Here is a 25000-nt window from a genome sequence, read left to right as displayed (position 1 = left end):
TCACATTGGCCTGTTATAGCGCCACCAACAGGTGGATTTTTGCAAAACACATTTTTGGAACAAAATGCCTCAAATCATCCAATTGCCATCCAAGGCATAAGAAGAAACCCTTTTCACATTGGCTTATTATAGCGCCACCAGGAGGCCACAACCTGACCTACCCTGGTGGAGACGTGCCCCGAGGGGAACGTTTTCTAGTTATATATTGCATTTATTATGTTTCATGAACAGTTGATTGCACGTTTATAATCTTTTTATGACATTTTATTTGAAGTGGTTTAATTACAGCACTGTGAAGAGAAGACTTCCGCAGGTGCATAATTGCATATACAGTAGGCAAGTAAGGCAACAAGACAGTATAGACAGGAAGAAAGTGGACAGACCCACACACTGCCAGAGAATACTTTATTAAAGATCAACACTGTAATTCAATTAGTATTTAGTAAATGTATTAGTAAACTATACATAAAAAGACACTTTGCAATTTCAGAAAGTTTGTAGATTTTACTCATCGGGAGCCAGATGTGGACCAATCATTTGCACCACATGGAGCAGCTGTTGCAGCATTTGGACCCGTTGTGCACTCAGAGACAGACATCTTTCCAAAGCAAGTTAAGATCTGTGTTGCCTTTGATGACTAAAATCATAGCAAAGATTTTCAGCCATTGGGTCAGCTCAATGTCACGATTTGATGTATTATAGATACGCAAATGGCTTTTTAAGATCCCTGCTAAAACTTCACAGGACTCAGTTGAGCGTCCACCCCTCCACATCAACATTAAACAGGAACAAGCATTCTTGCTCTTGCTGAGTAATTGCAAGTTACACTTACTGCATTAAAGTAAATTGCCCTCCAGTAGCCTACTGTGGTAATTATCTGGGATATGCAGGTGTGTGACATTTAAGTTCTGTTCCTTTGTTCCCTTGCAGTCAGCATGGAAAGTCAGTCTATCATGATTGCCAATATCCTGGATGTGTGGTTCAAATATCTCAACTCATCCAGTGAGTTTCTTTCTGTTTCTTATTTACAATCCCAGTTGCAATTTCTGTTTTATTTCCTTCCTAGTGTTGAGACAGTGCTAAATACTGTTGTTACGTTTCTCACCACCATGTCATATGTTTTTGCGACTATAGGTCGCAGATTACTATTTAAACCTGCAAAACCTGTCAGTCCGTCCGTCGTTCCGTCTGTCAGTCCCTCACACCTTGTACACTCAAGACATTGCCCCCGCTGCCACACTTCTCCATATATGGAGCTGACCTGTTCTCACATTCCATATGTTGATCTGACCTCATCAAACCCTGTAGACTCAAGACACGCTCCATATATGGCCAGTACAGAATTCATTCCATCTGTTGATCTGACCCCCCATGCCAAAGCACCAGCACTCGCCGTCTTACTGGTATTAAGGCTGTTAGGACAGATGGGTTACTTTCCCTAATATCGTTCATATTTTTAAGGTGAACTTTGGGAAGTCGGTTCATGGTCTGTGGTGGAGAGTAACCAAGTACAATTCTTGAGCACTGGCATCGTCCATTTTCAGGCTGACTCCTCTGCACCAGCTATACAAATGGTCAGTGACGGTCAAAGATGCATCAGGAAACGAATAAATGTGAGTCATGTCGGTGCTTATAGAGAAGGCAATAAATTACTTTTTACACTTTGTCTCTTATAGGTGACTAATAATGTACAAGGTCACCGATGCTCTCGCGTGGAGAAGTGCAGCACTGGTACACAAGGGTGAGACGACGTAGGTGGGGATATTGCGGTATAGATACTTAAACACAGTGGGTGGTTACCTGCTGTCTTCATTGTTTTCAATGATCACACAATGGTGGCTGGCGTGAGTTATTAGCGTAAACTACATCCCTCTGCGAATGGTGTAATTTCCATATCAGTGTCAGTCCATGTCAGTCAGTCAGTCAGTCAGTCAGTCAGTCAGTCAGTCAGTCAGTCAGTCAGTCAGTCAGTCAGTCAGTGAGTGACATTTGCATTTCTAAAAAGAAAACGGAAATGGGTTACGTGAACAGCAACATGCATACTTTAATAAGTAAAGAGCTTGTTCCGGGAAACCTGCATTTACAGTACATTAAAGGGAGCATACTCGTTATATACACAGTGGCGTTCCTCAGAACACAGCCAGACGCAAAATAATTAATAACCTGTTATGAATTTAATAGGTGCCATAAAGGTCGCACAGGAGGGGGTAACGGAGGGGATCAGCTGGATAGGCTAGCAAATATCAGAGCAGAAGGGTTGGTCTGAAGGGGCAGGATAGTGATGTAAAGGTTAAGTGGGCATGGAGGGTGCAGGTGAAAGAGCTATCAGAGAGGGTCCAGGGTTGAGTCTATTGCGTTCACCCTGGCAGATGCAAAAGATTCAAAGACACATACAGCATATATATAGCTGTGTATTTTTGTAGCTGAAGTTGAAACTAGCCCAACTTTTTTGTAGCTGTTGTAGCTTTTGTAGCAGCTACAAACGTAGACTGTATCTTTGTATCTTCATGTCGCTGGCTTCCATTGACAAAGAATGGTAGACTGTATCTTTGTATCCGCCCGTGTGAACGCAGCACATGGGCACCCTCAGTTGAGCAGGCAGGACTCGTAGGTGGGCACCATGTATTTGATGTTGATGAAAGCGTCCTCTCCCCCATAGCGCTCCAATACCTCCAGAGTCTCCTGGATGAGGTCGCCGATGTTCTCTCTTTTCTGCTGACTGTAGTCAATGCCGTCTCCAGAGTTGACTGGGAGAGAGAGAGAGAGAGAGAGAGAGAGAGAGAGAGAGAGAGAGAGGCAAATAAAGCACATAATTTGCAACTGTTCATAATACATATTCTATTTTGCATTACACCAAATGTGTGGGGAATCCTAATCAGTGCAACATGATCAGCGATCAGCAACATATGTGACCACTCTATGCAGCCGTAAAATATACATTCATGTTTCCAACTGATTTCCAAACCCGACAGCGACACCAAATCTAATTTGTTCATCTTGGCCAGTTGTGACCAAATGGCACTAAAACAAGGTTAACTATATGATACTCTACAAATGTAACCAAATGGACCTGTGTTCATTTGGTTACATTGTACACTCAGAGTTGAATGAACACTGGGGGATTTACAGTGTAGCATTTAACTGCTCAAGGTAAAGTTTAATGAGGCTTGTTTACAATAGGGTCCACCATTTTCAATTCATCAGAACATTTAGAGACACTTCTATATAGCCAAAAACAGGAAATCATCATAAAGGAGGTAAAAAGGAAAAAAAAACATATACAGTGAGGGGAAAGGGGGTGGGTGGTGGATTCAGATTTTACGGGGGCCAGTTTCGAATTGCAGCCGTCCATAGGTGCCCTTTGACTTCAAAGGGCATTTGCATGTCTTAATGACTGTTGGTAGGGCGCTCCACATTTTGGAGGAGCTAAATGAAATTAGTCCCTTGTTTATGCCGAATCTGGGTTGCACATGGTTAGTTGAACTCCCTCTGGTATTGTGGGCGTGGACTTCGTTGACATTAAGGAACATGGGTACATGGATATCTTGGTGGTGTATCAAATCTTGTGGACCAGACCCATTGCAAGATGTTGCACTCTGCACAGCTGTTCCCCCCAGCGATGGGATGAATGGCAATGAATGTGTGTGTGTGTGTGTGTGTGTGTGTGTGTGCGTGCGTGCGTGCGTGCGTGCGTGCGTGCGTGCGTGCGTGCGTGCGTGCGTGCGTGCCCCTCCAGTCCAGATTGGCCAGTAGTACCCTACCCTACCAATATCTTATTTGTTTTTTATTGTTTTACAAATTTGGAAAAATGTATGCCCCTCTGCTGATTTGTGCCTGGAGCCGCCACTGGCGTGTGTGCGTGTGTGTGTGTGTGTGCATGTGTGAATACATGTGCCTGTTCACAAAAATAGGTGGAATGGCAAATGGAAATGAACAGCACACAACCACATAGCTCGTCCGCAAAGGAACTTGTTATTGAGAAAACATTCCTCAAGTACCCCCCCCCCCCCCCACACACACACACACACACACACACACACACAGATCACAACTTTATCAGCACACAGCAACTGCCAATCTCCCGCTATGGCTCTAAAGGCTCAGAACACTTTTCAGAGGGAGGTAAATATAGAACAGAATGTGGTCTGAATGCTTAGCATGCACACACTGCCAAGATGTACACGCACACACGCACACACATACCCAGTACCCACATAGAGATGTCACGCACACACGCACACACATACCCAGTACCCACATAGAGATGTCACGCACGCACGCACGCACGCACGCACACACACACACACACACACACACACACACACACACACACACACACACACACACACACACACACACACACACACACACACACACACACACACACACACACACACACACACACACACACACACACACACACACACACACACACACACACACACACACACACACACACCACAAAATGCTGTTCAACGGAATTGTGCTGGGGGGAAGTCAAGGGTTTATTTCATGAGGGTGAAGCTATAAATTGAAGCAAAGTAAAACACTGGTCATTGGACTCAAGACATTTGTTTTATGGGTGGAACACGATCAAAACTCATATCACTGAGGAGAGGAGAGCAGAGCAGAGGAGAGGTATGTGGTGCAAATGTGCAGCCTATAACAGAAGTCTACCTGTGATGTTAAAGTTAGCAGCAACACTTCAAGGGAGACCCCTCAGCCCACTTTCACTCCTAATTAGACCTGGAGAGAGGGGACACAAAGCCTCCTCTGGCCCGCTGCTTTCACTCTTTCACTCTACTCTTTTCTCTCTACCTTTCACAATCTCTCCTTTCTTCTTCAATCTCCATCCTTCTCTCTCTTCCTAGCAGCCCTCCACAGTCGCCTCATTAAAACACAAAGGGAGCCAGTCCCATAAAGCATGCTGTTAGGCGGTAACACGTCTATAAGTTCCCAGTCCGCCTCACTGCTCATTGCCATGGACTCATTTTTCCTGCTCTCTATATGAGAAGAGAACAGCGGGGGAGAGAACCAGCATGAGCCTCAGCTCTGATTGCTTCATTTTCTGTGGTGTTTGTATTTCTGAAACAAAATTATGCAGATCTGCAGAGGACTGAATGGGCACCGACTATACTATGCTACATACTGTTTAGGGTATGTGATTGTAGGTGAAAACCTTTAAAACATATCCAAAAATGTCAATACATTCCCAAAACTTAAGTTTCTGCGCAAGACTAACCTCGTGTCACCAGGCATCGGAGGAAAGCCTGGTCTGTGTTACAAAATTGCCGTGTGAACCGGTCTGGAGCGGATGATATCGTTACGTCATGTTGTAGTATTGTTTTGTAGTCATCAGGCGAGAAGATTCAGACTAGCGCAAGACAGGTGTAATGTGGACAATACTAATCCAAAACTAAATATGACATGGAAGTCAGCATGGACAACACATCATTTTAGTTAAATAATATTCTTCATACCAACAGATATCACTATATGTGAAATAAAAATCGCACCCGTGTGAAGTGAGGGGCGCTCTTATCATCATACATCATATCATTCCGGCCAATCACAATTTGCGTCCTCACCTTCATCTTCAATGTTTATGTTTACACAAACACTCAAAGCTGGCCATTCATTGTCAATGTTGTGTTTGCACAAACCCTCAAAAGTGGACATAGGAGGGGCTAGTGCCCCTCAAAAATAGAAATCAGCCTAGGCAACTCATAGTTATTCTTCTTACCACCAAATAGCACAGTATGCAAAATTACATGCAGTATTAATGCTGCGACACGTTATGAGCTTGTAGTTGTGCTACTTTTGGTGTGTGACACTAAGTAGCCTACAAATCCAGCATTCCTCTGCTGAAGGAGCACTGCTCTGAAATGTGACAGTTTAACGCTGATAAATCATGTCTACTCGGGGAGTTTGCCACCCAGAATGTTGTCTTTCACAGTGTGTTATATGTCCGGTCCAAACCTTTTTCATTGCCTGAAAAAATAAAATACTTCAAACTTTGAAGACCTTCTCCTACTGTATACTGTATATGTGCAAATTAGGGTGGATTGTGGAAAAAGGGCTGTGTGTGCACAAGCATGTTTGCGTGCGTGTGCGTGTGCGTGTGCGTGTGTGTGTGTGTGTCAGGGCTGGACCATCCAGGCTTCACCACTACATCGAGGATCCCACATGTGTTCCTGGGCAGCACCTCCCCCGCAAGGAGTGGACAACCCTCAACCGCCTGAGGACAGGTGTCGGACGTTTTGGTGCAGACATGCAGAAATGGGGTCTCACAGAATGCGGGGACCCATTACAGACTGTGGAACACGTGCTGACCAGCTGCCCCATATACCGGCCACCTAATGGTGATCGTGGGTTAATTGACCTAGACAACGAAACACTGGACTGGCTTGCTGCAACGGAGCTGAAGGTCTAAGGACATACGACAGAAGAAGGGCTGGACTGGGACAAAAACTCGGCCCGGTCATTTTCGCGCAAATTTGGCCCAGACCAGCCCACCACAACCAGCACGCAGATAGCAGAAGTCAGCCCTGGTGTGTGTGTGTGTGTGTGTGTGTGTGTGTGTGTGTGTGTGTGTGTGTGTGTGTGTGTGTGTGTGTGTGTGTGTGTGTGTGTGTGTGTGTGTGTGTGTGTGTGTGTGTGTCCTTGACTCCTTGTGCATGTGTGCATGTGCCTTTCGCTGGTGCTCATATCTCTGCATATTCTCAGTCTCAGTAGGCTTCAAGTTGAGCAAAGTGCACATAAAAAGCCTCGTGGGATGATGCGACACATAACAGGCTGGATGGAGAGGCTGGAGCTCGCTCTCTGTGCAGCAAAATCAGTGCCTGCAAACCAGCAGGGCGATAAGGAGAACCAGCAGGGCGATAAGGAGATGGGGCTCATCACTGTCATTGTGACACTGGAGACGGCCCACCGAGACTTATTGTGGTTTCGTGTGGAGATGTACTTCGCTGTGTATGTGTGTGTGTGTGTGTGTGTGTCTGTGTCTGTGTCTGTGTCTGTGTCTGTGTCTGTGTCTGTGTGTGTGTGTGTGTGTGTGTGTGTGTAATGAAATGAAATGAAATTAAATTAAATGATTACTATATTTACCCAGGGTATCTGGGCTAAGCTCAATAACTTGTTTCCAGCCAGGCCCTGCTCATAGAACACATTTCATCGTAGTGGTTCAATGCCTTGTTCAAGGGCACTTCAGCGGTGGTAATTTTAACGTGTCGGACCGCTGATTCGAACTGGCGACCTTCCGGTATCAAGACCGCTCCTCAATCCGCCACCGCTGCCACTGCCACTGCTGTGTGTGTGTGTGTGTGTGTGTGTGTGTGTGTGTGTGTGTGTGTGTGTGTGTGTGTGTGTGTGTGTGTGTGTGTGTGTGTGTGTGTGTGTGTGTGTGTGTGTGTGTGTGTGTGTGTGTGTGTGTGTGTGTGTGTGTGTGTGTGTGTGTGTGTGTGTGTGTGTGTGTGTGTGTGTGTGTGCGTGCGTGCGTGCGTGCGTGCGTGCGTGCGTGCGTGCGTGCGTGCGTGCGTGCGTGCGTGCGTGCGTGCGTGCGTGCGTGCGTGCGTGCGTGCGTGCGTGCGTGCGTGCGTGCGTGCGTGCGTGCGTGCGTGCGTGCGTGCGTGCGTGCGTGCGCGTGCGTGGCAGGCATGGCATGGCATGGCATCTCATGGTATCTCAGAAAAGCATTTAGATAAGTATAAAGCTAGGGCCACTCAGAAAGAATGTACCACTAGTTAAGTCCACCATTTTGCTACCATATATACTTTAAACAGACAACAACAACAACAACAACAACAGCAACCACTCATAACAAATGCAGCATTTAAGAAACGTTCTATAACTGTGCTAAGGCCATTATCCTATTCCTGAAAGCTGCCCACAACACAGGGGCACACAACCACATTTCTTCATGGCGGCTAAAACTCAGGCATCTGAGCAATAAAAGACTAAAGGAGCGAGGCCCTTATGAAAGTGAAAAGGCTAGGGGCCTATCAGGGTGGAATGGCAACCACAGAATACTGTGAAGCGTGTGTTCGGGTCACAGCGATTGGACAGACTGACTGAGCTAAGCTGAATTGCCAAAGAGGAGAACAACAAGGGATGGAGTGGCCGCTCTCTCTGCTTCTCAGTTTCTGCAGCACTTGTATAGTGCATGTGCTTATGTGTGTGCGTGTGTGTTTGTGAGAGCGAGCGAGCGAGCGAGTGAGCGCGCGCGCGAGCGAGAGAGAGAGAGAGAGAGACCCCTTGTTAAGAGTGGAAGTCAGCAGCTAAATTCAGCCCAGAGGGCACGGCTCTGCCTAACAGAGAACATGGGGAGAGAGGATCGAGGCACAGACTGGGAAGCACGAAGCTGGCTCTTGTTTCTGGTGCCTGCTATAGGGAACTGAGGAGGGAGGCTGCAGCCATGCATGGCAACATTGCAGCTCTGCTGTTTGGAGCCGCAACGGGGGCAGGAATTTTGAAGTGATTCTCAATATTTAAACAGGAGAAAGGCGTGTGTTTATGGAGGGAGGGCAGGTATGGAGGGAAGGAGGGATATAGAGAGAGGGAGGGGGGGTCTGTTAAAAGCTGCCTCTGCAAATGTCCTTTAGCAAAATAACTTTTTTTTCCTTCTCAATTCCCTCTTTGTCTGCCTTTCTTGGTTTTGGCAATATCCGCAACCCTGGGTTGAGAGAAAAATCTTTAAAAACAATTGGAATAAAAACGCAGCCCAGTGAATTGGAGGGAAGGGGCCCGAGCAGGAGCTGGCTTCCTATTCCTTTGAGGGAGTGACAGGGTCGATACGGAGCCCGGCAGCTGCCACAGCCAGGGGACAACCAGCAGCACAGCCACATTCTGCTAAACAGGAGACCGCGAGGCAGCAAAAAGGACGGCAGCACAAGACAAAGTGCCTTGTTTCTTGACTTTGTAAGATAAATCCCGGGGATTGCTAGGGTTCTTAGCTCATGGTGAAGAGGTTGAGAGGGACAGCGGCAGCAGCCTGTTAGAAAGACAAGGAGGGAGAGACATTAAAACAAAACAAAACAAACAGACAAAATGAAAGGCCAGTGGGAGAGAGCAGGGCGAGTGTGTGCGGCAGAGCGAGGCCGCTCTGGGCGAGCAGCTGAGCTTTGTGTTTTGCTATTCTCTCTCTCTCTCTCCCTCCCTCCCCACCTGTCGAGGCGCCAGGGGCTGTGCATCCCAGGGGCTCTCGGCTCTCAGCCACGGCTACGCCGCACCAGACCAAGACAGAATACACAGAACAACAGCTGCAGCCATGCAGCCTTATTCTTCTCCTCCTCCATCCCTCTTTCCTCCCCCGCTTCCTAAACAACCTGTCTTCCCATGTCAAACTGGTGACAAGCAGTCCCAAACGCAGGCACAGCGCTTACAGGTTCCCCTCCACTACTTTGCTGTGTGTATATGCGTGTGTGTGTGTGTGTGGTTGTACGTGCGAACACACACACACACACACACACACACACACACACACACACACACACACACACACACACACACACACACACACACACACACACACACACACACACACACACACACACACACACACACACACACACACACACACACACAATCATTTTAGGCAAATCTCCAAAATTTCCCAAACTTTCAATATCTTTTGCAAGATCTAAGCTCACGTAGAAGCTTGTAGATTGGCTATTTTCACTGTTGATCATACAACGAAGTATAGGCTTAAGAGAGGGGAAGGAACAAAAAAACGGAGATGGTCCATTTACAGTATATATGGATAGATAAGCCTGTGAGGTTTTGGGACCTACGTTTCAGATCAAACCAATAAATTGGGGTCCATGCAGCCAGGCACCACAGCATGCAGCCAGGCACCACAGCATGCAGCCAGGCACCACAGCATGCAGCCAGGCACCACAGCATGCAGCCAGGCACCACAGCAAAGCAAATTGGGTCAAATCATTGTTTACAATGGCTCATTATGGTTTCATCTGAACCTTTGGCCCTAGATCCAATTAGTCTTGTCTGAAGACACCTGGCCAAAATTTGGCCAGCCCTGTGTGTGTGTGTGTGTGCGTGCGTGCGTGCGTGCGTGCGTGCGTGCGTGCGTGCGTGCGTGCGTGCGTGCGTGCGTGAGAGAGAGAGAGAGAGAGAGAGAGAGAGTGTGTGTAGTACAGGGTGACACGCTCCATGGTGGCTTTGAGAAATTTGGCTCAACATTCCACAGTTGATCTGACGCATATCACTGGGCTCAGTCGGCTGCTATTGTTTCTAATCAACTTACTCGTATACTGCGTGCGTATGAAAGAAGCTTACAACGAACAATAGCTCTTTGATCACAGCTTCCAACAGGGCTGGACCCCAGACTTCATATAGGGTCTGGTCATGTCATTGTTCTTTATAAAAACCATGCAGGCATGACAAGGGAAATGAAGGAATGCTGGTTATGTGATTTTGGTTAGCTTCAGAGGATATTTTACGTTCACGTTAGAAAAGGCTGCTGCTGAGCTAACAGCATTGTGCTTGGCTATGCATGTGCATGTGCATGTGCATGAGTGTGTGTGTGTGTGCATGAGTGTGTGCGTGCGTGCGTGCGTGCGTGCGTGCATGCGTGGGTGCGTGCGTGCGTGTGTGCGTGCGTGTGTGCGTGCGTGGCTGCATGCGTGGCTGCATGCGTGTCAGTGTTGATTTCGTTGACTAAAACTATGAAGACAAATGTTTGTCGACTACATTTTTTCACTAACGAAACTTAAATAAAACCTACAAATGAAGTGAGGGGCTCTCTTATCATCATACATCATCATCATACTGTACATCATCTCATTCTCAACCAATGGCACATCTGTAGACAGGCAGCCTCTGTAGACATTTTTAAAGCACAACTCAAGACCTACTTCTACACTATTGCTTTTAATTGATCTTTTAAATTCCTTGTTATTCATGTCCTCACTGTATTGCATTAGGCCCTACTGCTATTATTTTAATGTTTTATGCCTTGCTTTTCTTTTCTTTTTTTTCTCCATTGCTCTGTAAAGCACTTTGAGCTGCATTTCATGTCATGAAAGGTGCTATACAAATACAGTTTTATTATTATTATTATCTCCCACCCAATCACGCCGGCCAATCACAATTTGCATCCTCACTCACTTTTGCCTTCAATGTTTGTGTTTACACAGACCCTCAAAGCTTGGGCTATAGCGCCCGTCCAAAACTAAGCTATGATGACTAAAACTATGAAACAAAATATAATGACAATTTTGTCAACAAATAAAAACTAGACTCCATTTTTAGGGAGGGAGAAGAGAACTAAAAGTGATTTTATGTTTGGTTGGGCTCCTGTTGGGATCTGAAATTAAGCTTGTAGATCGGGTATTTCCAAGTGTAAAATCAACCATTATGATGGCATCAAGGCCCACCGACATTTAGTTGACAGAATCAACGGTAGATTTAGTCGAGAATAATCTCATGATATTTAGTCAAATAAAACTATAGTTTTTAGTCAAATAAAACTATAGTTTTATTTGACTAAATATCATGAGATTTTTTAGTTTTAGACTCTAAAACTAAAACTTTTCAGAAGCCAAAAAAACTAAAACAAAAACAAAATATGACTGAAACTAAATCAAAATATCCTGTCGGTTAAAATCAACACTGTGTGTGTGTGTTTGTGTGTGTGTGTGTGTGTGTGTGTGTGTGTGTGTGTGTGTGTGTGTGTGTGTGTGTGTGTGTGTGTGTGTGTGTGTGTGTGTGTGTGTGCATGGCTGACTGTGGCGTGCCGGGGCAGATGCTGCGTGACGCCGCCATGGCTGGGAGAGGCATGAGGGAGCTGACCTCACCATGCTTCACATCTGGTGCACATTGTCTGCTCCTCCACTGTGTGTGTGTGTGTGTGTGTGTGTGTGTGTGTGTGTGTGTGTGTGTGTGTGTGTGTGTGTGTGTGTGTGTGTGTGTGTGTGTGTGTGTGTGTGTGTGTGTGTGCGTGCGTGCGTGTGTGTGTGTGTGTGCGCGTGCACAATTGTCCCAGTGAGGAGCAGCTAAAAGTATCAATACGGCAATGTAGAATTACACTCTGTTAGTAAAAGTCTGGAAATCAAAATGTACTTAAAGTACCAAAAATAGAAAGTACTCAATATGCAGAATGTACCATTTCAAATATTTTGAAAATAGCAGATCTACAAGCTCACAATGCGTCGCATCACAACGCATTGTAAGCTTGTAGATCGGCCAAAATGTATATAGTGCTGAGGTATTTAATGTATGTTTTGTAATAATAATAATCAATGAAACTAGTAACTCAAGTTTTCAAATAAATGTAGTAAAAGTACAATATTTGCCTCTGAGATAGTGGAGTATAGAATTAAAAGTATTGGAAATTGGAAATACTCAAGTAAAGTACAAATACTTCAAAAGCGTACTTAAGTACAGTATCTATAGAGTAAATGTACTTGGTTACTTTCCACCACTGCTCCGGTCAGGCTTCAGTTTCACGTATAATGCTACATGACGGGGGCTCTGGGAAAGGGCTGTGTGCATAGGTTTTTTTTTTTTTTTTTTCCATTTTTTTTTCAGAGGGAGGTAGTTTAGAGATCAGGATTACTGTTTTTGTGAGGGTACCTACCCTAGGGGACACGGGGAGAACATGCAAACTCCACACAGAAAGGCCCACCATACGTTTTTTAATTAAAGATGGAATGCCGTAATCCCCCCCTAAAACATGATCATCAGGTACTATGATTATACTAGGAGAAAGACTTGTTTTCAAAATAGTGTACAGAAAGTGTTAAAAGTAAGTTTATGTCTGGTTTTCAGGTGGGTGGTGATCCACCTGAATTGAAGCCTGTTGTTGTATGGTAAAGGAGCAGGGGTTAGGCGAGGGGATGATATGGGCCTGTGTATGGTAAAGGAGCAGGGGTTAGGCGAGGGGATGATATGGGCCTGTGTATGGTAAAGGAGCAGGGGTTAGGCGAGGGGATGATATGGGCCTGTGTATGGTAAAGGAGCAGGGGTTAGGCGAGGGGATGATATGGGCCTGTGTATGGTAAAGGAGCAGGGGTTAGGCGAGGGGATGATATGGGCCTGTGTATGGTAAAGGAGCAGGGGTTAGGCGAGGGGATGATATGGGCCTGTGTATGGTAAAGGAGCAGGGGTTAGGCGAGGGGATGATATGGGCCTGTGTATGGTAAAGGAGCAGGGGTTAGGCGAGGGGATGATATGGGCCTGTGTATGGTAAAGGAGCAGGGGTTAGGCGAGGGGATGATATTGAATTGAAGCCTGTTGTTGTATGGTAAAGGAGCAGGGCTTGATATTGTGATGTAACTAACGTGGTGTATTTCGATTGGGCCTTTTGACTCAAAGGCTTTCAGCTTTCAGGAAGAAACCAAAAATACACAGGGAAGACATAGGCTATTTCAATATTCTAACCACACCTGGGGGTCCATTAGAGCAATGTTAACTCCATGGACACATACAAAACAGAAGAATTACAAAAATCACAGCACTCCATCTTTAAGCAATATTACACAAGAGGGTGTGCTTTAGTGTCATTAATGGCTTATGGCACGCCTGCAGGAACGATCCGATAGGCCTGTTCCGTAGGCAGCGCAGAAGTGCCATTAATGACAGTAAAGCACACGCTTGAGTGTAATACTGCGATTGTAACACACTTACCCTAAAAAAACCCACGTCAACTCAATTTCATTATAACTAATATATTCAATAAAAAAAACATTTTTTTTGGCCTGGCTTAGTTTATTTTAGCGGTCCAGGCACCTTGGCTGGTAATCCAGCATGACAGTGTGTCGCGGGTCCGATCCCGAAGAACTTTGCTGTTTGGGAGAGCAGTGAGATTCAGCACAGCTGATGTTTATGTTTTGATTAGGCATTCCATCATGCTCGTTTAAGCATGGCTAGATGGCTATTTCAGCCAAACAGATTTCTTCCTCGAAATGACCTGTTGTATAGTAGGGCTTAAAAATGGTTCAATGAAGAACATTTGCATTTCATGTTTATTTTATATTTACTCGTTTGCTTGTTCATTGTATAAAACAAATCAAATTCATTCATTCAAAGCGTGGTAATCGTCGGTGGGGGATGGAATTGGACCCAGAAATAATAATAAATAGGTATAAATCAGGCTTGTGTGTGTGTGTGTGTGTGTGTGTGTGTGTGTGTGTGTGTGTGTGTGTGTGTGTGTGTGTGTGTGCGCGTGCGTGCGTGCGTGCGTGCGTGTGTGTACAGTATATGCATGTGTAATCTTTCGCCGCCTTGTTTCACTCTACAACTTTCACATGAATGGCCATTCACAACTCATTACAATTAGTTTTTCATGAACAAATGCAGCATTGGCAAGTACCTACAGTGGTTCAGACAAGCTACGCAACAAGAAAACCTGCCAAACTGATTTTCTTTTTGGCCACAAAAAAGTAATTTGTGTGCGAATCAGTGGCTAAGCACCTTCAGCCTAACCTGACTCCGCCAGACTCTCTGCTGCCCCATCTGGCTGAGTCAGGTTACCTTCAGCCCTCACAGCAGGAAATGTTTCAGGTGAATACTTTCCCTTCTGTATCTTGACATCTGGCTGTGTCAGCGACTCATTAAAAAGATTGCCAATTTTCAGATTTGTGCACATTCAATAAATGTACAAATACAATTTACAACAGAAGTTTTGCCATAACCCAAAGTGGATTCTGTGGTCATTGTGGTCTAGTGGTGGCAGTGGTTCTCAACCTTTTATGGCAGTGACCCCCCAAAGTAATCCTATTTGAACTGGGGACCACCTGATAAGCACTTTGAATTGTAGGTGTTGAGGCAGTACATTTTGTATGATTCGGTTCCACCCATAAATATTGTGAAAACGCCTCGCAATACGAGGCGTTGTGAGCTTGTAGATCGGCTATTTTCAAAATGTCTGCACGGCTGTAGAGCACTGAGTCGGTAACGATGGAAGTTGGAGATCCATGCTCCACCTGGCTATGGGTACCCATGGTACCCATGTCAGAGTACCTGTTCCCATTGGTCTCTGTCCATTTTATGCCCATATATGGAGATTTCTGTATCTATCTCTCTGTGTCCCTTTATTCCTATATGGAGTTCTGTGTCAGGCACGCCCAAATATGGAGTGTTGTGATGTCAGAACAGGCCAGCTCCATATATGGACACTGGGCAGGGGCCCTGTCCAGAGCCCGGGCAGAGGCCTTTTGTGGCGGTTTTGGACAAACATGGGTTCGACCGACTCAACACTGGGCACTGCACTCCCTGAGGGTGTGGAACGCGTGTTGAATTTGATAGATAGATAGATAGATAGATATAGATAGATAGATAGATAGATAGATAGATAGATAGATAGATAGATAGATAGATAGATAGATAGATAGATAGATAGATAGATAGATAGATAGATAGATAGATAGATAGATAGATAGATAGATAGATAGATAGATAGATAGATAGATAGATAGATAGATAGATAGACCCGTTTGGATCCGTCGTTGAGAAGCACTGGTCTAAGGCTATCGCACGCTGCTTTGGCTAATTTACTAGCCTGCCCAATTTCATACCACATGCCTTCATTTACAAGGACAGGTGCTTGGAGTCTGTGGCATGGCATAGCAGCCGCTAGCCAACATCTGCAGTCAGATACTGCAGTCAGAATGCATCAGGAGACGGACAGATAGGATGATTGACAGAGACAGTGCGTATGCCAGAGTGTGTGTAGGAGTGAGGAGGTGGTGTGAGGCGAGCTCGGCCGCGCTTTAACAGCAGGGCTCTAATTAAAAAGGCCTCACAGCTGGGTGCCAAGTAGGCCTCTTATGAAGAGGCCAGGACTCTGACACTCACACTTTGGCAGCAACGGGGGGACACCTGGTGTGTGTGTGTGTGTGTGTGTGTGTGTGTGTGTGTGTGTGTGTGTGTGTGTGTGTGTGTGTGTGTGTGTGTGTGTGTGTGTGTGTGTGTGTGTGTGTGTGTGTGTGTGTGTGTGTGTGCGTGCGTGCGTGTGTGCGTGTTAGCATGCGTGCGTGCGCATGAAAGAGAATGAATGTGCCTGTGTCAATGCATGTGAAAATGAGAAACAGAGGGAGTTCGAGTGTGAAAGAAAGTGAGAGAGCATAGCATGAGGTGTGTGTGTGTGTGTGTGTGTGTGTGTGTGGATGACATTCCTCCTACAACAGTCTCTCCAAAGACCTCAACCCTCTTCATCCCTAATGGATAAGTCAGGCTGACTGAAAAAGCAGCTGTCTCTCTCTCTGACACACGCACGCACGCACGCACGCACGCACAGAGCTGGCGGACCCTTTCGTACTTTGGTGCTATTGTGTCAAATCAATAGCAGCATTCGCTGCAGCTCAACACAGCCAGCCACATGAGAGGGCTGCAGCCAAACTGCACGCACGCACACACACACACACACACACACACACACACACACACACACACACACACACACACACACACACACACACACACACACACACACACACACACACACACACACACACACACACACACACACACACACACACGCACACACACGCACACGCACGCACACACACACACACACACACCTCATGCTATGCTCTCTCACTCTCTTTCACACTCGAACTCAAGTTACAAGTCCGGTGAAAGGCTTGTGGTCCGGCAGTAGTTTCTTACAGCCCAGTCCCTCTCCCAGCAGCCGTGCTATGAGCTCTCATGCACACTGGCGTTACTGTAGGTCACTGATCTCATTTTCCATGTGGTCGTCCAGGCCAGCAGTTTAGCCTACGTAGGTTTAGCTGTTCCACAGCGCCGCTTCAACCTTGACCGAGCCCAGGCCTCCGCAAACAGCACACTAGTGGGAAAAGTACTTGTACTTGCATGTTGCAATTCAAAATGTACTTGAGTAAAAGTACAAAAGTATTGGTATCAGTATCAAAATGTACTTAAAGTACCAAAAGTAGAAGGTACTCATTATGCAGAATGTATCCCGTTTCACAAGTTTTCAAATGCATACAAATCTTTTGAAAATAGAAGATCTACAATGTGACGCATTGTGAGCTTGTAGATCGGCTATTTTCAAATGGCCTAAATGTATAGAGCTGAAGTGGTTAAAACAAAATACATACATACATGGATGCACCTGGGACGTATGCTCAGTGATGTATCTCGTCCATCTATGTTTTTATGCTTTTTTTTGTTGTTTGCTCTTTACCATTGTTTTATCCGTCTAACTCAGGGGTGCCCACACTTTTTGACTTGAGAGCTACTTTCAAAATGACCAGCTCGGCAAGATCTACCCACCAAATCAATTATTATACCATTGCTGAAAATAGTTTAAATATGTACCTGAGGGGGCTTCGGAATAGTAGAGTTTGCGTTACATTCTGTACAGTATAAGACAAATGCACTTGGAATGGGAAATAGAGGGGGAGAAATGTTTTTTTGTTTTGTTTTTTATCGTTTTTTTTCTTCAATATATTTAAATGAAATACTCTTTAGGGGCATGTCATGTGATCTACCTGCACAGCCTTTGTGATCTACTGGTAGATCGCGATCTACCTTTTGGGCACCCCTGGTCTAACTGCTTGCCTGTGTTTTATTGCTATTTTTATGTACTGCCCTGTGAAGCACTTTGAGTTGCATTTATGTATGAAAGGTGCTATACAAATAAAGTTTATTATTATTATTATTATCGGGGTTTCGGGTCTCCCAACATCATACCCCTCACTCAGGTGACCCAGCCGGGGTGATCAAGTCCCGACTTACGTCCCACCCTCGATCAGTCCCATTAGGGAAAAACCAGGGCCACACAATCCGTTCCTCCTGAACTACTCTGCCGGGACTGGGAGGTACCATTCTGGAGCGTGGAAGGACTAGGCTCTGTGGGTTGACTCCTGTCCGGGCCCCTCCTACGTCTCACCAGGTCCACTCCTGCTCTCACCAGGTCAGGCCCTGTGCGTTGCACCAGACTCCCAGCACCAGGCACTTTATTCAGGAATGGATTCTCGAGCCGCAACAGTTCCGCAGGCTCCACCTTGCCCTTGGTGGTGCCGCAGGCTCCGCTTGAGGCTTGAATGGCCCTCCTAAAGGCCTCACCGTGGGTTTGTTGGGCTTCTTCCTCCGCTGAGGCGCCAACCCATACTGCTCCCGGGTGCCGTCTACTTTCCGGCTGCCACCCGTCTCTCCGGTGGTCACCAGACTATTCCTGGTTGTCACGTAGTCTATTCCTATGAGTCACTATAAATAGAATAACTAAAACAAAATACATACATACATGGATGCACCTGGGACTTATCCTCAGTGATGTATCCCAAGGTCATCAGGGTTTCGGGTCTAATTGGTCAATATATGTTTTGTAATAATAATCAAAATCTACAAAGTAATTCAAGTTTTCAAATAAATGTAGTGGAGTAAAAGTACAATATTTGGATCTGAGATGTAGGCTACTGTAGTGGAGTAGAAGTAAAAGTATTGGAAAATACAAATACCTAAAAAATTGTACTTAAGTACAGTACTGCTGGTTGTATCATGCATTTGTACTGTACACTCTCAGTTAAATTAACACGGAGGACTTTCCTGTGCTGAGCTGCGCGGGGGCGGGGCTCAAGCCGTTTGATTCCTATTGATCCACATCCCAGTGGCCCAGTAGACCACCTCCACACACTGGTACACAGAAATTGAATTCCAATCCCGCACTTCCGCCAAGATCGTGCTCCGTGCCATGTCTCCGGCCGATTATTTCCTGGGAACTCCCCACAGGCCACGGGGTGCGTGATCCAAACCCCTGCACTGACGGACAGGGGGAGGGTCTATCTATCCGTCTTCCACAGCTCACAGAACGGATGCCCCCTGTTCATCTCTTTTTCAATTAGCCAACGCGGCACTAAGCCTATTTCGGGCAGCTATATGACCAAGAGCAATATCATTTTTGCACCATTTAACCATGTTATTAATGAACGGCGGGCAGGCTCATCGCAGATGATGGATCAGTGCTATTTTCCAAGCTGTTACCGCATGTCCATTATTGTTTCAATTACCATCATCCATATAATGGTTATCCTGGTCCCATCTCATATTAAATACTATTAAATGCACGTGGGGCATCAATTTCTGAGGGATGCCTCTGCTTTTGATATCCCCTCTGGTCATTAATTTTCATTGCAAGTTGGGAAATGTTTTATCCTTGCTTCAGATCAGACTAAATTAAATACTGTATTTTACTTTATTCATGACGTTGTATTGGCTATTTCCGCTTCTTGTGTCGTACAAAAGAACATAGGCCATAACTTAAACCCTCTAGTCGTGGTGTCACGGTGTTGCAGTCGGTAGCGCTGTTGCCTCACAGCTGGATGGCCCTGGGTTCGATTCCCGCTGGGGAAGCTGTGGGTGCTGGCGGCGTGTTCTCTCCTCCGTGTATACCCTATAGGTGGGGTTGGCAAAAGGGTTTGCATGTTCTCCCCATGTGCCCTAGGGTAGGTACCCTCACAAAAAACATGCAGAAATCCTAGTCTCTAAACTGCCTCAGCCTGGCCGGGGTGCCTGATGGAGGGGAAAGGAACTGGTTGGAATTCCTTCCACGCGCTACGTCCAACCGTGGAAATTCCCCCCTGTCAGGTGCAAGCGACTTGGGACTCCTCATGCATTGAAGGAAACATGAGGTCAGTCCATTGCTCTCCTCAGGTTGGCACCAATCCCTCGCCAAAATTCCAGTGGTCCCCGTGATTGGTGTGTGGAAGGTGGACTCGTAAAGTATACTGTATAGGTACATCAAATCGCCAGATTCCAAGAGCAGATACTCTCTAATTATTTTCAAATTGCATGCCACATTTGTCAGCGTGCACACGGATGTAATGTAGTGAAAACATGACACATGAGGGCCGAAGGGAGGAAGAGACAGCAACGATCAGAGAAAGAACTAGAGAATCAGCAGTCTTCAGCAGGGAATTATGTGTGTGTGCGTGCGTGCACGTGCGTGAACGCTCGCTGGTAGTACAGCTGGTGACAAATGATCCCCTAGGCCCGGACCATGGCCTGCTGTAGCAGAGGTTTTCATTTGGGCAAGAAAGTGCAGACGAAGGAGGTCTTAACTGCAGCTATGGCAGACAGTAGTCCATACATAACACTCCAGTCAGCCAGCCTACTGGACCAGACCACAGCAGACTCAACTAGACTGGACGGCCGTTTTTAGCCCAAGGAGTGTTTATTGTGCAAAACTAATGCTTGGAATGGATTCAGAATCAAGAAAACCCCCTAGTTTGACATGCTACTTAAAGCATAATGAAATTATGCTTTTTTTTTTATTTTTTTTACTTTTTTACAACAAATTGCTCAATACCGACAGCCAGTCAGCAAGTGGATTCATGAATGTATATACTATATAGACAATATTTTAGGCCAATAAAAAAAAACTATATTCCATATTTCCCACCCCACAACCCCAGCTGCCGGATTAATAATGCTGGAGCCAGGAACCTCCTGAGTGAAACGCTGCCACGGTACAGCATTACCGTGTCATGTTCTAGCAGGAATTGTGGGCATATTCTAGTTCTACCTGTTTTCATCTGCGTTACAATACAACTGACCATATAAAGTGCACCATTCCTCTTCTTCTGCATTTCCCGATCTGTCTTTGTGTGAGTCTCTCTCCCTCTCGCTGGCTGCGAGGAGAGTGTCATTGCTGTCAGGTGTGAGTCAATGCCGTCAGAGGCGATCTCATTACGCCAGCTTACCTCAAGGTTAGCAGTGGGGCTGCTGCCTTGGCACAAAATCCATCTTCACCGGGGACATGCACTAAAGGCCACTGTGGCGTGCTGCACACACGCCAAGGCATGAGACAAACAAGCCCCTGCACTTTGAAATGCAAAGCTGTAGGTCCTTACAGGCTCTCACACATGCACACATGCACATGCACACAAGCGCACACGCACACGCACACCACACACACACACACACACACATACACACACACACAAGGTCACAGAGTTCAGAGTCTCAGAGTCATGTGTCATATGAGCTGGTAGGAGGGTTAACAAATTGTGGGATTTTAGCATCGTCGCCTCATCTAAGCCAAGAGGAGAGCGTCATCTAGTCATTTCATCTAAGCCAAGAGGAGAGTGTCATCTAGTCATTTCATCTAAGCCAAGAGGAGAGCGTCATCTAGTCATTTCATCTAAGCCAAGAGGAGAGCGTCATCTAGTCATTTCATCTAAGCCAAGAGGAGAGCGTCATCTAGCCATTTCATCTAAGCCAAGAGGAGAGCCTCATCTAGTCATTTCATCTAAGCCAAGAGGAGAGCGTCATCTAGTCATTTCATCTAAGCCAAGAGGAGAGCGTCATCTAGTCATTTCATCTAAGCCAAGGAGAGCGTCATCTAGTCATTTCATCTAAACCAAGGGGAGAGCGTCATCTAGTCATTTCATCTAAACCAAGAGGAGAGCGTCATCTAGTCATTTCATCTAAGCCAAGAGGAGAGCGTCATCTAGTCATTTCATCTAAGCCAAGAGGAGAGCGTCATCTAGTCATTTCATCTAAGCCAAGAGGAGAGCCTCATCTAGTCATTTCATCTAAGCCAAGAGGAGAGCGTCATCTAGTCATTTCATCTAAGCCAAGAGGAGAGCGTCATCTAGTCATTTCATCTAAGCCAAGGAGAGCGTCATCTAGTCATTTCATCTAAACCAAGGGGAGAGCGTCATCTAGTCATTTCATCTAAACCAAGAGGAGAGCGTCATCTAGTCATTTCATGTAAGCCAAGAGGAGAGTGTCATCTAGTGACTAGATGACACTCTCCTCTTGGCTTAGATGAAATGACTAGATTCTAGTCATTTCATCTAAGCCAAGAGGAGAGCGTCATCTAGTCATTTCATCTAAGCCAAGAGGATATCGTCATCTAGTCATTTCATCTAAGCCAAGAGGATATCGTCATCTAGTCATTTCATCTAAGCCAAGAGGAGAGCGTCATCTAGTCATTTCATGTAAGCCAAGAGGAGAGCCTCATCTAGTCATTTCATCTAAGCCAAGAGGAGAGCCTCATCTAGTCATTTCATCCAAGCCAAGAGGAGAGCGTCATCTAGTCATTTCATGTAAGCCAAGAGGAGAGCCTCATCTAGTCATTTCATCTAAGCCAAGAGGAGAGCCTCATCTAGTCATTTCATCTAAGCCAAGAGGAGAGCCTCATCTAGTCATTTCATCTAAGCCAAGAGGAGAGCGTCATCTAGTCATTTCATCTAAGCCAAGAAGAGAGCCTCATCTAGTCATTTCATCTAAGCCAAGAGGAGAGCCTCATCTAGTCATCTAGTAATTTCATCTAAGCCAAGAGGAGAGCATCATCTAGTCATTTCATGTAAGCAAAGAGGAGAGCCTCATCTAGTTATTTCATCTAAGCCAAGAGGAGTGTGTCATCTAGTGACTAGATGACGCTCTCCTCTTGGCTTAGATGAAATGACTAGATTCTAGTCATTTCATCTAAGCCAAGAGGAGAGCGTCATCTAGTCATTTCATCTAAGCCAAGAGGAGAGCGTCATCTCGTCATTTCATCTAAACCAAGAGGAGAGCGTCATCTAGTCATTTCATCTAAGCCAAGGAGAGCGTCATCTAGTCATTTCATCTAAGCCAAGAGGAGAGCGTCATCTAGTCATTTCATGTAAGCCAAGAGGAGAGCCTCATCTAGTCATTTCATCTAAGCCAAGAGGAGAGCCTCATCTAGTCATTTCATCTAAGCCAAGAGGAGAGCGTCATCTAGTCATTTCATCTAAGCCAAGAGGAGATCGTCATCTAGTCATTTCATCTAAGCCAAGAGGAGAGCCTCATCTAGTCATCTAGTCATTTCATAAAAGCCAAGAGGAGAGCGTCATCTAGTCATTTCATCTAAGCCAAGAAGAGCCTCATCTAGTCATCTAGTCATTTCATCTAAGCCAAGAGGAGAGCCTCATCTAGTCATCTAGTCATTTCATCTAAGCCAAGAAGAGAGCCTCATCTAGTCATCTAGTCATTTCATCTAAGCCAAGAGGAGAGCCTCATCTAGTCATCTAGTAATTTCATCTAAGCCAAGAGGAGAGCGTCATCTAGTCATTTCATCTAAGCCAAGAAGAGAGCCTCATCTAGTCATCTAGTCATTTCATCTAAGCCAAGAGGAGAGCGTCATCTAGTCATTTCATCTAAGCCAAGAAGAGAGCCTCATCTAGTCATCTAGTCATTTCATCTAAGCCAAGAGGAGATCGTCATCTAGTCATTTCATGTAAGCCAAGATGAGAGCCTCATCTAGTCATTTCATCTAAGCCAAGAGGAGAGCGTCATCTAGTCATTTCATCTAAGCCAAGAGGAGAGCGTCATCTAGTCATTTCATCTAAACCAAGAGGAGAGCGTCATCTAGTCATTTCATCTAAACCAAGAGGAGAGCGTCATCTAGTCATTTCATGTAAGCCAAGAGGAGAGTGTCATCTAGTGACTAGATGACGCTCTCCTCTTGGCTTAGATGAAATGACTAGATTCTAGTCATTTCATCTAAGCCAAGAGGAGAGCGTCATCTAGTCATTTCATCTAAGCCAAGAGGAGAGCGTCATCTCGTCATTTCATCTAAACCAAGAGGAGAGCGTCATCTAGTCATTTCATCTAAGCCAAGGAGAGCGTCATCTAGTCATTTCATCTAAGCCAAGAGGAGAGCGTCATCTAGTCATTTCATGTAAGCCAAGAGGAGAGCCTCATCTAGTCATTTCATCTAAGCCAAGAGGAGAGCCTCATCTAGTCATTTCATCTAAGCCAAGAGGAGAGCGTCATCTAGTCATTTCATCTAAGCCAAGAGGAGATCGTCATCTAGTCATTTCATGTAAGCCAAGAGGAGAGCGTCATCTAGTCATTTCATCTAAGCCAAGAGGAGAGCCTCATCTAGTCATCTAGTCATTTCATCTAAGCCAAGAGGAGAGCGTCATCTAGTCATTTCATCTAAGCCAAGAAGAGAGCGTCATCTAGTAATTTCATCTAAGCCAAGAGGAGAGCGTCATCTAGTCATTTCATGTAAGCCAAGAGGAGAGCCTCATCTAGTCATTTCATCTAAGCCAAGAGGAGAGCCTCATCTAGTCATTTCATCTAAGCCAAGAGGAGAGCGTCATCTAGTCATTTAATCTAAGCCAAGAGGAGATCGTCATCTAGTCATTTCATGTAAGCCAAGAGGAGAGCGTCATCTAGTCATTTCATCTAAGCCAAGAGGAGAGCCTCATCTAGTCATCTAGTCATTTCATCTAAGCCAAGAGGAGAGCGTCATCTAGTCATTTCATCTAAGCCAAGAAGAGAGCCTCATCTAGTCATCTAGACATTTCATCTAAGCCAAGAGGAGAGCCTCATCTAGTCATCTAGTAATTTCATCTAAGCCAAGAGGAGAGCATCATCTAGTTATTTCATCTAAGCCAAGAGGAGAGTGTCATCTAGTGACTAGATGACGCTCTCCTCTTGGCTTAGATGAAATGACTAGATTCTAGTCATTTCATCTAAGCCAAGAGGAGAGCGTCATCTAGTCATTTCATCTAAGCCAAGAGGAGAGCGTCATCTAGTCATTTCATGTAAGCCAAGAGGAGAGCCTCATCTAGTCATTTCATCTAAGCCAAGAGGAGAGCCTCATCTAGTCATTTCATCTAAGCCAAGAGGAGAGCGTCATCTAGTCATTTCATCTAAGCCAAGAGGAGAGCGTCATCTAGTCATTTCATGTAAGCCAAGAGGAGAGCGTCATATAGTCATTTCATCTAAGCCAAGAGGAGAGCCTCATCTAGTCATTTCATCTAAGCCAAGAGGAGAGCGTCATCTAGTCATTTCATCTAAGCCAAGAAGAGAGCGTCATCTAGTCATTTCATCTAAGCCAAGAGGAGAGTGTAATCTAGTCATTTCATGTAAGCCAAGAGGAGAGCCTCATCTAGTCATTTCATCTAAGCCAAGAGGAGAGCCTCATCTAGTCATTTCATCTAAGCCAAGAGGAGAGCGTCATCTAGTCATTTCATCTAAGCCAAGAGGAGATCGTCATCTAGTCATTTCATGTAAGCCAAGAGGAGAGCGTAATCTAGTC

The 25000-nt window shown here is 45.5% G+C and overlaps 1 protein-coding gene across 1 annotated transcript in view; it reads right to left on the bottom strand.

Annotated features, from left to right (window-relative positions):
• Nucleotides 1-1844: 1844 nt before the first annotated feature.
• pacrg (PARK2 co-regulated) overlaps nt 1845-25000 on the bottom strand; it is a 217666-nt gene continuing 194510 nt past the window's right edge. Inside the window, exon 5 of the mRNA XM_079527895.1 lies at nt 1845-2747. Within this exon, the coding sequence (XP_079384021.1) occupies nt 2587-2747 (161 nt within the window). The 3' untranslated portion in view covers nt 1845-2586. The remainder of the gene's footprint in view (nt 2748-25000) is intronic.

Source organism: Electrona antarctica (genome assembly GCF_951216825.1).
Source record: "Electrona antarctica genome assembly, chromosome: 18".
Classification (NCBI taxonomy): Eukaryota; Metazoa; Chordata; class Actinopteri; order Myctophiformes; family Myctophidae; genus Electrona; species Electrona antarctica.
The sequence above is the reverse complement of the archived record's forward strand: the minus strand, read 5'-3'. Positions and strand labels throughout refer to the sequence as shown.